Source organism: Euphorbia lathyris, chromosome 1, assembly GCF_963576675.1.
Source record: "Euphorbia lathyris chromosome 1, ddEupLath1.1, whole genome shotgun sequence".
Taxonomy (NCBI): Eukaryota; Viridiplantae; Streptophyta; class Magnoliopsida; order Malpighiales; family Euphorbiaceae; genus Euphorbia; species Euphorbia lathyris.
Genome location: NC_088910.1, coordinates 82638456 through 82654656, shown reverse-complemented (window position 1 = coordinate 82654656; position 16201 = coordinate 82638456). Strand labels below are relative to the sequence as shown.

General features: G+C 34.2%; 1 protein-coding gene across 1 annotated transcript; it reads left to right on the top strand.

Moving 5' to 3' along the window:
- The first annotated feature begins 2490 nt into the window (after positions 1 to 2490).
- LOC136203675 (actin-related protein 2/3 complex subunit 1A-like) lies at positions 2491 to 15677 on the top strand. Its single transcript, XM_065994878.1, has 15 exons — positions 2491 to 2805; positions 3012 to 3097; positions 3738 to 3814; positions 3997 to 4091; positions 4562 to 4631; positions 8800 to 8869; positions 11100 to 11173; positions 11271 to 11313; positions 12165 to 12246; positions 12538 to 12626; positions 12739 to 12824; positions 13024 to 13087; positions 14166 to 14272; positions 15024 to 15082; positions 15448 to 15677. The coding sequence occupies exons 1-15, from the start codon at positions 2736 to 2738 to the stop codon at positions 15492 to 15494; spliced, it is 1119 nt and encodes a 372-aa protein (XP_065850950.1). The 5' UTR covers positions 2491 to 2735; the 3' UTR covers positions 15495 to 15677.
- Positions 15678 to 16201: the final 524 nt, after the last annotated feature.

The window sequence follows — 16201 nt, the reverse complement described above, 5'->3', positions numbered from 1 at the left end:
GTTATAGATCTCATCCATATCATAAATCCAGTTATCATTCTCAGTTTGAATAGCCTCAATTTTATTATTCTTCCGACGGATAATGGTTGACAAATGGTAATGCTTCGTATTCCTATCTCCTTGAGTGATCCATTTCCTTCTCGACTTTTGGAACCACAAGATTCCTCTTGTCTCAAAACTGCAAGGAGCTCATTTTGGAGCGACCGTTCCAATTGAACTAAGTTAGTGTGATAGGCTTTACTAATGGCATTTTGAACACTAACCAGGCATTTTAGAAGTTTCCTTTTCCTTGTAAAGATATTCTCGAAGACGGTTTTACTCCACAATATAGCCTGCCGTTTAAACTTTTCCCCCGCCAAAACCGAATGTTCATTGCTGCCCCAAGAGCTTCTGACCACTGCTTTGAAATCCTGATGCTCCTCTCAGGCCATTAGGTAAGCGAAAAGGGAGAAGCTCATCCTTACCAACAATCTCGCGAAGCTTAAACAAAATCGGCACATGATCCTAGTGTCTAAAAGGAAGGTTAATAACAGAAGCTTCAACGAAAGATGTTATGCTCTCTTCATTGCCATAAACTTTATCTAACTTGACTGAGAGAAACTGACGACGCCAAGTGAAACGAGCTCCAAAGAATCCTAGGTCCATCACATCACAGTCATCCATGAGTAATTTTATGGTTTATAGCTCTTCTGTTGTATCGTTGGCTCCCTCTTTGTTGATCTTCCAAGGATCCAATGTCATTAAAATCACCTATAAGGAACCAAGGAGTGTCCAAGTTCCTGATTAGCTGCTGTAGATAATTCCAAAGCACATTCCTTTTAGAACGATAAGGAGATGAATTGATAAATGAGGTGAAGCAAAGAAACTTTCCATCTTGACTAATTTCACAATGTATGAACTGATGATGTAACTAAACAATTTGATGTTGAATCCTCGAGTCTTGCTAGAATACCCAAATGCCCCCGAAACGACCTTGAGCCTCTGATCGGACACCCGCTCACTTTAGTTTCTAGTAAAACAAACATCGATGGTTTGTGCAACCTTAACACGTCTTTAAGGTGAAGACAGGTTGCCATATTCACCGCACCTCTTACGTTTCAAGATAAGCAACCATAAACAAAACATAGAGAATGAGAAACCTTAATGATGAGTCATTGGCCTGGTCCCTGGTTTGGATTGCAACAAAGTATTTGAAATAACCCTAAATGTTCAATCATTTAGCTAGTTTTATTTTTGTTGTAGGGTTAATTTTAAAAAAATTAACGGTTTTACGTTTTTGCAAATCAACTTAATCTTTTAGTTTAATTTAGTGTTAAAATCTTTAAGCCTTTGTTTGAGAGGAAGTTAATGGAAGTAAATGAGAGTAATGAAAGATTAAATATCACATTAACCTTGTTTCAGAGTTGTTTGTGGAGAGTAAATGAAGGTTAAATGTTTACTTTGTTTAACCTCTAAATTGGGGGTTAATGGAAGTAACATAAAATTCATTATAAATTTTTATCCTTGCATAGTAAATTTAACATTTATTCCCTTTATATTTGTACTCCCAAAAGAATTTAAACTTTTAACTCTCGTTTTACACTCTATAAACTTTCAAACAAGGTTAATTTTTAACTTTCATTTCCACAACTTCCATTTCCTTTCCATTACCTCTTTTAACTCTCATCAAATTAACCTCTAAAATCCCAAACAAACGGGTTTTTATATTAAGCACCGAGGTTTCCATGTCATTTGGAGGACTCCTAATTCATATTTGGACACGTGTATTGTGATCCCGTTTAATAATTAAAATAGTAGAGTCACTTATAATATGTGTAGGACCATGTTACACGTGACAAAATATGCAGTGAAAGTACTCCATTTGACACCAACAACCATATGCTTCTATGCTTCTAGTAATTTCCCCAACAAAGCTTAGATGAGTGGTTGAGGATTAAAAATAATAAGGCATAATACATCATTTGCCCCCTGAACTTGTCCAAAAAGCTTAATTGGCCCCCAGTGTCCCGATAGCCCCTTGAACTTGTATAAAATGTTCAGTTAGCCCCATGAACTTGCATAAAATGTAATCAATTGATCACTCGGTTGCAAAAAAGTAAGTTAAATACGGATGATATATTGCACGAGTCTTAAAAAAAGTAAAACGACCGAAATCGGAGTATACGGTGCTTAGAATAGAGAAGACAAGTTGTATAGTTGAGCAAGTAATAACTTCATTTTTGATCTAAACATTCTAAGATGCATGGAATACATCTTCCGCATTTAACTTACTTTTTTACGACCAAGTGATCAATTGATTATATTTTACGCAAGTTCAGGGGGCTAATTGAACATTTTATGCAAGTTCAAGGAGCTGTCAAGACACTTTAAAAGTTCAGGGGCCAATCAAGTTTTTTGGACAAGTTCAGGGGCAAATAGTGTATTAAGCCAAATAATAATAATAACTATTTTTAGTCCTTAAACATCAATTCAAGTTTTTTTTGGTTGAAATGGTAATACCATCGCTGCAGCAGAATTGCAGAAAAGTCCTCAAGGTCATTTGCTTGAACTAAACGACAACACAAGAAATCTCTCTCCTGTTCCTGGCGTGCATCTGGATCTGATTCATTGAACTCTGGTTCAGATCTCTCCTCAATTTCACTCTATTTCCGAGAAATTGTGCTCGGACTTTATCGGTAGCAGGAAACCAAGACCTTTAGACTTCTCTGCAACTTATCGATCGAAAACTAAAAAGAATGGCGGCCACCTCAGTTCATCAGTTCGCCCAGTGCATAACTTGTCATTCTTGGAGTCCTGATCATTCTAGTAACTATTTCCTTTCCTTAATGTAGTAATTCAGTGCTTGGAAACCAGATTTTCGAATTTGTCTCACCATGTTTGAATGAAGATTTAGCAATTTGTATCCATTTATCAATTACTATATCTGATATAGCTACTTTATTCGAGTAGCTTGAGCATTTGCTTCTTTCTGAATGTGGTGTCGAACGTGTACAATTTTGTTTGATTTGCAGTGGTTGCTCTTTGTCCCAACAATAACGAAGTCCACATCTATAAATCATCGCAAGAAAAGTGGGAAAGGGTGTATGTCCTCCAGAAGGTACCTCTTCTTTTTAAATATATTAATCTTCTGTGTATATACAATCTCATTATCAGTTTAGGGCAATACATAAAATTTATTTCTATTTTGACGCATAGTTTGAATTTCAAAAAAACAAAAACGAAGTTCATTACCTGATTGGTAATTATTTCCGGCATCATACTGGAGAAAACGATTTTCAATTGATGTCTGCCATAGTTCGACTGGAAGGTCATGGTTTTAACTTGTGGAATAGTCTCATGTACACATGAGAAGGCTGCATCCGTTTACCCGTTTACTTTGTACACTGAGTTAAGCTTATTTTGTTCCTTACTTGATTTCCTGTTTCAATTTGTTCTCCTCTGTAATATGCTTGGATGATCCAGATATCACATGCACTGTGTTATATCCTTTCTTGTAACTGATTGGCAGGTTATATTTTCCCATTCCTTATCTATTTATAGTTCATTTGTATCAACATTTTGTGTCAATATGGAGTTAACTTCTCCTATAATCCATATACTCTCATTTCTCACTACAATTTCCAACATTGTAATTCAGATTTAGTGGACCATTTCCTTTTCCGTCCATATGCAATTTTGCGTTATCTAAACTGGCTGCAAAATAATGCTGTAACTATTTGACGTCAATTTTTTCTCAGCATGATCAAATTGTCTGTGGGATAGACTGGAGTGCAAGATCAAATAGGATTGTTACCGCATCCCATGATCGCAATTCGTGAGTGCCAAGTTGTTGCATTTGAATAAAATAAAGTTTTATCTATGCTTTCAGAGATCTATCTACTTATCTCTCCTTCTCACGAGAAGTGTACATGCACATTGCGTTCATTTCCAAGCATGCATTGTTTGTTCTACTTAATTTTCATCTTGTTAATTGAAAATTGGTTGTTTCCTTTCAAGATATGTTTGGAACCATGAAGGCACAGAATGGGTACCAACACTTGTTATCCTCAGGCTAAACCGTGCTGCACTTTGTGTGCAATGGAGTCCAAAAGGTACTGTTATGTAATTAAGATTTTTCTTTTGCCTTCTAAAACTGCACAACATTATATTATGATTAATATTTCCATCTGTAACTGGTCAACAATGTCTCTTGAATCATAGTGATCTAATCACATCAATATTTGATGTCGCTCAGTTAGACACAAAACTCATTTTTTTTTTTTGGTTTTTAAGAGCTAGTTGTATAATTGCATATTTATTAGGAGATAATATTGAGATGTCATCTATATTTCCGTTGAGTATGTTCAATTAATTAAGTGACTGATATTGTTGATTCTCTTTTTAATTGTTTTCTTTAAGAACGCCTTGGTGATATTTTGTGTTCATTATAAATGTTAATACTAGCTTATGCATTATTGCTTAAAATATATTTTATTGGAATTTATGGATTTCTTCTTGACATCTTAACAAAGTAATCTACTTACAAGCTTAATACTTATTTATTTTTTCAAAATATTCCCAGAGAATAAGTTTGCTGTTGGAAGTGGGGCTAAAACTGTTTGTATATGCTACTATGAACAAGACAACAACTGGTAAGTACAATATAGCTTGCTACTTCCTTAGCTTATGGGTTTTATGTTTTGACCATTTGATCATATTTTGCTTCAATTCTTCTGGGAAAGAGATTCTGCGCAATAGCCTGTATTTCTATTCTGTCTAATTTCAAGGTTGAGTTATTAACTGAATCTAGTTTGTCTAGATTGGCATGTGAATCGGCTATTATGATTTGGATAGGAGTTGTAGGTTAAACAATTCTTTTGTGGTTTTATCTATAAGCATTATGTCTAAACCTTCTTTATGAACACACAGTTTCAGTGCTTCTTCTGGTCTCCTCGGTAATCTTTAGGGAGAAATCTCATTCATAGAATCATAGTGGAACATTTAGGTATGAGAAGGGGGTAACTGTTTTAAGAGGGAAAAAGATGATCTGCTGATGAAACCCATGTTCCTCAGCATTTTTTAAGATGTCAATGGCAACAAAGTTTGATGTAGTAATTTGCAGAAACTGGCTATTGATTCCTCACCATGTGATTATCTTGTGTTAGAAGAGCTTTCCCTTTTATGTAGAACCTTAAAGGCTAAGGATAAAGGCGTGTGAGTGGCATGTAGTGTGAAACTTTATTTTCATACTTCCTTGGATTATTAGGACTTAACCTCAAAGACAACCTGTCATAGTTGTGATCTATGAGTCTTTGAATCCTTACTCTTCTTTGAAGTGAATGATAGTTGTTAATAAGTTTAACGGTTGCTGTATAATGTTGGATTCCAAGTTTCAATAATGCATCATGTTAGAAGGGAGGTAAGTTTTGAGTGGAAAGTCAATTCCATTTGATTAGATCAGCTGACAGCCATTGCTTGAAACACTGCGACACCATATAATACAATATGAGAACAAGTTGTCTTCTAAGTTTATTTTATAACTGAAGTGTTCTTCTCTGTAGTCAGCGAAAGAAACTCTGAGGATTTGGCATTTTCAGAATAGAATCCCCATAGCAGGTACTATACCAAGGCAAGATGGCTTCTTTAGCTACCTACTTCAGAATGTTCATGGAAAATTCATATGATAACCCTTCATAACCCAGTTTTGCATGGCTCTCAACTCTCATGTCTCATCCTACATTTGAATGTAGTCACTGCTATGCTGGTGTATAATTTGTCAGGAACTTAATTCCGAAGATGTCTGTCAGGACTAAGTTCTGACAGAAGAATTCTAGAATTAGAATGGGTAGAAAAGAATAGAGGTGAGGTCAGGAAGAAGAAGAAAGAGATTTAGGAGGAGAATGTTTCATAATTCATTGCATAAAAAGCTAGTACAGAGATACTTTCTTTAATAGATAAGAAGACAAAAACAGTTACAAAAGCAGGACCACTAAGGACAGGTGGCCAGCAACTTCCTTGCCCCACACGCTACACGTACAACTCCTACAACTCCTAAGAGAGCTTTTTTTAGGGGAAGCAATAATAACAATAAAAGAGTAATGCCCACATAACAGAATTAATTAACAAAAGTAAAATTACTAATTAGGTCCTACTTAATTCGGTGTCTATATGTGACAATGTCCCTTCCAAACAATCTTGAGCCTTTAAGTAATGTCTTCTTGCGGGGTTTTCTCCTTGCATAGGTCTTTTGGGATCATGTATAAGCTAATTTCCGTGGTGGTGATCAGATAGAAGCATATCCCAGAGTATTGTCGAATAGTTTTGATGAGGGAATACAAATATCTTTTGCTGCTATAATTAACAATTTCTAAGAGATTGAGGAATTGTTTGTAATGCCAACTGGTTCGTGGCGAACAGTTGTGTTATTGTTTTGTCTTGATGTCTAGCAATGTTCTTTTAAATCTTAGCATGGAATGGATGTCTGTTGTGCAAGATGACATGTGAAGTGCATAACGGAGAAGTGGATTTCCACTCCCATGTTTCTATTTCTCATGTTCTCTGTCTGATTACAGTCAATCTATGCAGGGGTGTGGAATGGATTGATTTTCTTATTAACATGATCCAAATTTACTGAGAATTGAAATAAATGAAAATTTAAAATTGAACCGAATAAACAATGAAGAGTAATTGAACCTAACTGAACTAACATATTTGGTTTGGTTGGTTTTGGGCCTTATATTTGGGCTTCTTTTTATACATTCAGTTACCAAATAGTCAATCTCCTTAGGCAATGAAATTGCAAGATTACTATATGGACATTCAAAATTAAAATGATAAAATGAAAGAGATGAAAAATTAATTGTTAGATTGCTAACATGATTAAACATTAATCAATCAAATTTAGGAGTCTTTGTGTGGTTTTATAACAGTGCAGATAGGCCCAATAACACGGGTAATACATTATTTACTTAAGAATCAATTTCGGCAGTACTGGTTGTTCAATATTGTAAATCAATGCTAAATTCTGAAGACTGCAGATCACAAACTATACAAAATAATTTAAAATAACAATTCAAGTCATGCATTTGTTTGCTTTATATAAAGTTAACAAACCATTTAAAAGCATTATGGGGATTAGAGACCTGTCCGAACCCACTTACTATTTGACTCTTCCATCCTTGAAAGGCAAAACAGATAAAAACAATTTGACTGAATTAGATATGAAAGCCACTACTGAGAAACAAAAACTAGGATCACAGACTGCCTGTGTGTTCAGATGATCCCCAAGTTTTAGAAAATGGAAGGAATAAATAATAAATTAGTGATTTGAAGCAAGAAGTTGAAAACAAATATGTCAAATTTGAAAGTTGCAAATTTCATGGTTGAAAGAAGTTGAGATAGTAAGAAGCTAAAATCCCAACTTTTCTTAGTTTAATGATCTCACAATTGTTTTGATCATTCCACAAATTTGTCTTGAAACAAGTTGTGGGACAGAGAAAGATGAGTTTTTAGATTTTTCTTTTGATCCTAGCATTTAGATTGTGTAACTGTTTACATATGTTTCAAATCATCTGCTGTGACACGATTGTGGTGGAGGCTGGGATTGAGGGTGTTTCTGGTGAAATGATGGTAGTGAAGTGATGAAGGTTTAGATAATAAATTTTTAGCGGGACTGAGTGGGACCAAGGGTGAGGAAGGCAGCAGATAAGACTAAAAGTGAGTACAGCTTAGGGTTTATAAATTATAAGGATGTGTTTATGCAGAAATAAATCGACATGGTTTTGCACAGAGGTACATATATTTGGTTTGGTTTAGTAATTTCATACTAAAGCTGAATTGAATTGATATAACTAAAAATTTCAATATTTTCATAGCAAATCAAAATGAATTAAACATAGGAACTGAACCAAAAAATTGAATAACCTTGTTTTTTTTATGCTAGAACTGAATTATGTACACCCCAATTCATGCATCATTCATTACTTGATGCCACTAGTTAGTACTCCCTCCATTCTTTTTAAATGCCGTTTTAGCTTTTTCAATTTGTTCATTTTTATGTGATGTTTTATATTATCTATGCATTTTTAACGTCCCCCCTCAAGTTTTCCCTTATGTATACTAGGAGAGAGGTTTACTAATATTAATGGAGACTATTCTATATAATTAAGCCATAGTAATTAAGAAGAAAGAGATTTTGACCATGGAAAGTAGAGTTTTATGAGAGAAGTATTAAGGGCAAATCAGTCATTTTAATAGCCTAACTAATACTTCATTGGTCTTGGTGAACAACGTTAAAGACCTGTAAAAAAAACAGAGGGAGTATTGGTTATTGTTGTAAGGCCTAATGCCAAATAGGAGCACTCATTCTTGTCATGTTGATGAATGACCATCCCTCCAAGGCTTTAATTTAAATGTAGTGTCCTGTTTATCATATACACCATGCTATGCAAAACAAACACATGTATCCAATGGTAGTTGTTATGCTTTTCTGTGGCTTTTACTTTCATTATTCAAAGTGATAAGATGTCTTTTACATACACTATCTTAAAGTCGCAGGGCAAAATCTTCTCTACTGGTTCCATTTTTATAAAGTGGCACATCTTACATTGACAACAAATGAAATCCTGATGTTTGTTGATACAAACTTCTTATCATTTCATTTTACTTGCATGCTTTGTTGAGAAAAGCTTTGTTCATTGTAGCTCTTATTGAATGTTCTGATTATACTTATGTCCTCCAGGTGATTTGCTGAAGGAAAAGTAAGCTCTAATCTAATGAACCTTGGTTGATCTGTATTTGCTTTCTTGCATACTTCTACAGGTGGGTCAGTAAACTTATAAGGAAAAGACATGATTCTTCTGTGACAAGTGTTGCTTGGCACCCTAATAATGTTAGTATTTTCTTCAGTTATTTCATTGAGCAAGTCTGTAAAGTTGCTGCATTGGTTAGATATTTATAGCTATAACCTTCAATGATGAAGATGAGGTCAATGAGCAATTATAACCTTTAATTAAAATTTAAAGTTAATAATACTCATACCTTTATTAACATTTTTCCATTTGAAGCAGTATGAGGATTTGAGTTAACATACTTAATATGAAGTGCATTTTGGTACCTATTTTTCTCCCATTCTGTGTATAAAAAAAAAAAGGGCGGCCCGGTCGCATTACGCGTCCCCGCTGAGCGAGGGTCCGGGGAGGGGTCCCACCACAAGGGTGTATTGGGGGCAAGCCTTCCCTTGCCAATTTAATTGACAAGAGGCTGCCCATTCTGTGTATATGAAAAATAAAAACCGCAAAGACATTTTGGCAGTATAATAAATGTTCGGGATCTTATTATTTCTATTGATGTGATTCATAAGTTTAGTGTATTTTTGAATAATTAAATTATTTAAATAACAAGTCTGAGTTAAATAGATAAGATTTGAAACACCTCATTTACACTATTCCATAAGAAAATTGATTATAAATTATACTCCCTCCGTTTCATATTACATGTCGTTTTAGAGAGTTGCATAGAAATTAAGGATATAAGAAAAAAGATTGTTGCCCCTTATTTATTGATTTCCACTATTTATTTATTCTATAATAAGTCCATTATTCTAATTAATTTTCATAAACCCACATTTTATAGCAGGAAAAAAGATGATTTAATGTGTACTGATCATATAAAATGACATGTATAATGAAACAAAAAAGAGTCTCTAGAAAGACATGTAATATGAAACGGAGGTAGTAATATTTATTTTTTACATTGAGAAATTTTATGTTGAGTTATTAAATTAAATATCATAAAAACAAGAACCAAGCCTTAGTCAACTAGTTGAAATTCACTATATGAATTCTTCCTTCCCATTCATTTCTATCCTTATTAAAATTCTTTGAAATACTAACTAAAGGTCATTTTCCACTCCAAGTTAATTTGAGTCCTTCTACCCTTTGCCATATGTTGTTCTACGCTCTCATCATTTATGCATAGGGGGTGTCTATAGGCTGGCATTGAACATGCCCAAACCACCTCAAATGTCATTGTCTTTTTTGATGGGCGTCATACCTAATCTTTATCTTATACACTCATTTCTAATCTTGTCCTTGTTGACCCACTTATCTATCTCTGTTATGCTTAATCTATCAATATTTTAATTTCTTACTGCTCAAAATGGACTTCCCTTGATTCCAAGTCGAGTTTTCACAACCATCGCTTAATCCAAAAATCACCAAAGGACCTCTCTTAGTACTGTATCATAAGATTTCTCAAGGTCAATGAAAATCATATGTAGGTCCTTCCTTAACTGTCTATATTTTTCATGGTACTTCTTTCAAGGAATAAGAAGAAAGATATTAACAGCTTCTATGCGACAGTTAATAGTTCCCATCGTTAACCTTCTGGGAATAAGTGAAACTGATTTTCTTTTGCCTTATATTTTTTTAGCCTTTGTTCGATTACCCTCTTCAACAGCCACATTTTGACCCATTAGTTTGATACCTCTATAATTATTATAATCTTGTAGATCGCCTTTATTTTTTAATATGGGGAGAAACATACTTTTTATCCACTTGTCAAGGATTCCTTCATGTGCTGTAGATCTTATTGGAAAGCATAGTTAACGATAGTCTCCTATATTTCCTGCACCTTTTCCAGTCTTTATTTTTCTTTGCATTTTTCCCCTCACCGTCTAGGATTCCCCTGGTATAATTGACATTTGTTTGCTCAGTGGAACTCTTAGATCTCCAAGATACTTGAATGGTTTCCATTGAAGAGCTTATAAAAATAGCTTCCCCATCTCTCCTGCATACCTTATCTTTCATTAAGACATTACCATTACCATCCTTTATGCATCTCACTTGACTTAGTTTTGAAGGCTAGGATGCATTGGTGATATGCAATAAAATTGTATGCTTTGAATCAATATTGTCATAAATATTGATAAATTATGAAGGGCATCTTGTACTCATTAAAATAATTTCCCTATTTATAATTTTTTTTGTATAGTAAATTCAGATGCTTTGTATACTATATAACACTCCCTATCATCCTAACTTCCCCTTTCTACCCTGCTGAAGTCTTCTCATTCTCTCTTTCCCTCTACTTTTGTTACATGAACTTGTTAATAATTGCAGATTCTTCTCGCAACAACATCTACTGATGGAAAGTGCAGAGTTTTTTCCACCTTTATAAAAGGTGTTGATACGAGGTATGTTTAGCGTACTTGTAGAATAATATTTGATGTTTTCTACCACGGTACATCTAAGATTTTTCATTATTTCTATTTCCTATTTGCACATGAACAGGGACCCGAAAACAAGCTCTTCCTCGGACTCTAAATTTGGAGAGGTTTGATTTTTATTTTATTTTATTTTAAATTTCATTAAAGTGAATCTATTTTGAAATATCTATTTTAAATAAAGAAGACACTTATTATAGGAGCTCACTGAGTTTGATTTGCAGTCACTGAAGTTTAGACAATTCAGGTGTGACAGTATACATTCATGACTACCATATGCTTTAGTGTGTCTAGATTGTTTGGGTGAAGTGTTTTCTCTTTTGTAATTGGGGTGCGGGACAATCCTCCAAGTAGACGAGTAGATAACTCATGTATTCTTGTTCTTTTTTATTTTGTTGCTTTAGGGATTTGGCAAACAATTTTTTTTTTTAACTGTTACTATTTCTTGATGGGATATTCGATCCCAAAATAAGTACATTATGCGCAATTGCTGAATAGAAAAAAGTTTTTTTATCTGTTTTATTACACTAAATTTTCTACTGCAAAGGCTTTTGCAAAAGGTGTTTTTTTTTAAATACTGCAAAGGCTTTTGCAAAAGGTGTTTTTTTTTATAAATGTTGTTCTACTACAAAGTTAATTTAAGGGTGAATTTTCCAAAGCGGAGTACTTTTTTATTGAAAAATTGATCAACTATCTTTCATAAGGACATTATAAAAACTGTGCTTTTGGTAAGAAAAACATATATAAAGAATTTTAGTTGAACCTACCGTATATTGTTATTGCATGGAGATGTAATAACGCATAAATATTGCAATCTGTGGTTTCTATTTTATTTCCTTTATCCTTGTATATTTTGTTGATTGATGAGCTAGTGTCCTCTTTCGTAAGTTTTTGGTATGTCCTTGGGTTCTTGCTCATTTTGCTGGTGCTGCTTATTTTCTTTCATTCTCTGTTGAAACAGCAAATCATTCAGCTAGATCTCTCATTTTCTTGGGCATTTGGTGTGAAGTGGTCCCCCAGTGGCAATACATTAGCTTATGTAGGTCAGAAATATCTCTCTGCTATATGTCGCTTACGTATAGATGATTCCTGTTTCCTGTTCTTTCTCTGGCAATCATAAGTTCTTTTATATTTGGATTCATTATACTATCACTTGAAAGTTTGATTTACATAAATGCCACCTTATGTGTGTGTGTGTATATATATATATATATATGTTTCTTTGTTCTTGAGTGTTAACTCTCCAAGCACAAACTCTTGGGGTTGTCATTTAATTTGTTGGAATTAATTAAAGTTAAGCTCTTTATGTATTTACTATTTTTACTCATTTTCAGGGCATAATTCGATGATTTACTTTGTTGATGAAGTTGGTCCTTCTCCATTGGCCCAAAGTGTTGCCTTTCGTGATTTACCACTCCGTGATGTGGGTCAGCATCCACTCTTGCTAACCTTTTTTATATATTAATTATTTCCCCTAGCTAGTTGTTGCTAACCTCTTGTTGTGATATAAACTGTGGATGCTTACTTGTTTCCAGGTCTTATTTGTTTCTGAAAAAATGGTCATTGGTGTGGGATTTGACTGCAACCCGATGGTTTTTGCAGCAGATGAAAGAGGAATATGGTATGTTTAACTATTAATTTTGAAGTGCTTTGAAGGAGTGGGGTTGCTCTAAGGGGGACAGCTTTGTGATACCTCGAACAACAGCATTTTTGGTGCTTTATAGCATAATAATGTTGAAGTGTTTTTCTTGTTTTTATTTTTCCTATTGTATTTGTGTAATATTTATCTTTGATTTCTTTGTCCTCTTAAATTCTCCCAGGAGTTTTATCAGGTTTCTTGGTGAAAGAAAATCATCATTATCAGGTTCAAAATATGGGTCACAGGTATGCTTGCTTGAAATTTACATTGAATTTGCTGCTACTGTGGGACACCTTAGTTTGAACAAATATTGATTTAAATTTCTAATTATGTAAAATGAGTTGTGAAATATGTTTCTATCATTAAGATATAATAATTCCTATTTGTGCAATGATGTTTTGTATCGTAGTTGTATGGTGGACAAATATGTTCATATTTTCCATTTATAGATCAGTGGTTTGTCAAAATGGGATGCCATATACCTTAAATTTGTTTTGGCAAAGTCAGTTTCATTGGTCAACGAATCTATATATTTGATGTTCTATTTCTTTTGTCTTTTTGGAGCTTGGAGCTTCAAGTAGAATTAATAAATGGTAAACCAATAAACCATCAAGCTATTCTGTAATTAAGTCAACTATCTTAAAATTACTTATTGCTTATAAAGCCAGTTGTTGTGTGTTTTATTTAACTGTTAGAATGAATCAATGTGAGATTCATTCTGTTTTATCTTAAAATACCTGTCTAGTAAGGATATTAGGATAAGTTGTGGCAATTGGTCACTTAATTTTCAGGGGGAAGTGGTTAAAACTTTCAATTTTTCGGAAAGTTTAGCTACAGACATGAAACTGTAAGAATATGTGTCCTGAGTTCAGGTAACTGATGGTATAGGAATAATGGCATCAAGAGTGTGCTTGAACTTGAAATTAATTCTGTTGAGTGATCCTCCTTTAAGAAAAAAATCAAATACTAGGGCAATGACATGGGAATTAGGATCCCATTTTCTTTGTGTCCATATGCAGCGTGAAAAGAACTCTAGGTAATAGGAATTAATGCATGAGAAAACTAAATTCTATCAAGCAATATAATATATCTATTTCTAGAGTTCTAATGGTATGGTACGATCTCCTGAGGAAGATCAGGTTCTGGTGGTACAACTAAAGTTAAATTGGCAACAATCAGTAGTTTGGTAGAAGCATTAAGTTTTTAAAGTGCAACTTGCCTCTATAGATACAGAAACAATGAAATCCATTTTGCTCATTTTCGTTTTAAGGCTTTATATGAGGCCAATATTACTAATATTAGATTGTTTTTCCACTCTACCAGTTTTCTGAGGCATTCGGAAAATTTTACGGCCAGTCAAAGATTGGAGGGAGCAATGATGCCGTTGATCCTTCAAGATCACGTGGAGGCGTCCATGAGAACTGCATAAAGTACTTTGTTGTTTAACTGCGCCGAATGCTTTTTTTATTTGGCTATTATTGTTTTAGTTGATTTGCTGATAAGTTACTTCTGTTTTGTGGGAATAATGCTGTCTTCTGACATTATGTGGGAGTGCAGAAACAGTTTTACCTGGAGCAGGGTTTAATTTAACTCTAAAAGTTCACTTTTAAATTTAGGTGTAGTTCTTAATTTGAATTTCAAAAAATTTGTTAGTTTGGCGCAACGGTAAAACGTTGTTGCCGTGTGACCAGAGGTCACGGGTTCGAGTCTTAGGAGCGGCCTCTTGCCAATTAAATTAGCAAGGGAAGGCTTGCCCCCAATACACCCTTGTGGTGGGACCCCTCCCCGGACCCTCGCTCAGCGGGGACGCGTAATGCGACCGGGCCGCCAAAAAAAAAAAAAAAAAAACAGTTTAACAAGTTTTTAAAAAAAAAATAAAAATTAATAAGAAAATCCCTTAGTGCGCTAGCATGTCCAAAATTCTTCGAAAATCCCTGATATCAACCTTGTCAAAATGAGAATTGATAAGTTAGACATTAGTTACTCTTTTTTTTATTAATAAAATTCAATGATCATGGTTGAAATTAACCAGAGCAGAGCAGGGAATAACTTTGATTACTCAAATGCTTTAGTCTATATAGGCATATGCCCCATGAAGTGGAAAGCAATGTGGTTGATCGTTAAATACAGAAACATTGTATGAATATTATTGTCTAATACTGTGTGTTTCTTGAATTGTAGCTCAATAGTGCCTCTTAGAGAAGCAGAGAGTTCGAAAATACTGCGGTTCAGCACTTCAGGTCAGTGAAAAGAAAAGAAAAGACTTAATACATCAGGAGCTATTTGAACTTGGTTCAAAAAACCGATTGATACTCTGAACTTACGGAGTATCTCATTAACTCCTTGGATTTGCTTAAAGTGACATGATTAACCTTTCTAAGTCCACGTGGCATAGTAAGAGAGGATTTAGATAAATTGAAATGTATATTACTTTAAACAAATTCAGGTGGAAAATAGGTCACTTTAAGTAAGTTGAGGAAGCTAACGAGACATTCTGTAAGTTGAGAGGGCCAATTGGTTTCTTGGGCTAAGTTCAGGGAGCCCCTAATATATATGTATAATTCATTAATGTAGATGTATAAGTTGCAAACATTTTATGATACAGGACTAGATGGGAGAGTGGTTATATGGGATCTATCTCAACGTTTTTGAACATTTCACTTTATTTTCTCTTTTCTGGATATATACATAGTTTTGAACATTTGGTGTGAATAATCGCTACTATATTCATGCTAGGCTAGTAAATTCAGGTTTTTGTTTAGAATGCTTACGAGGAATGGTGCTTGTAAAAAATCTGCTCATTAATATATAACTAATGACCCATTTTCCCTCGTACCTGCCAAAAGAAAAATATGATTGGCCACCAATTCTTTTCCTGGACTGAGATTAGTAACATTATAGAAAATTATTGTTTACTTTTTATTATATATCTGATTGAAACGTCAAACAATTAACATTATGTATTGTCTTTGTGAATTTTAAATATTAACGACATACACAAGTTAATATGCAATGCAAGTATTTATACTGAAGCGGAAACATAGTGATTTAATGAAAATGTTGAAGTAAAGCAGCATAGAGAAGTAGATTCCAAGTATCAGGAACACCAGGAAGACACCAATGGCTGCAGTCCATATCGTTGTGGCCACCATGACCATAAACAGAAGGATGACCATCTTTCCTCAAGTGTGAGAGATATGTGACATCTAGCAAATACACTGGTTTTGACATTCCACTTATTACTTTCTCAACTACTACTTCTGCTGGATGAGAATATGGATTATTTCTCCCAATTATAAAAGGTTGCTTTTCCCCCTCACAGTTCTTTGCCTTTGCTTCTCCCCACTCACTTCCACTGC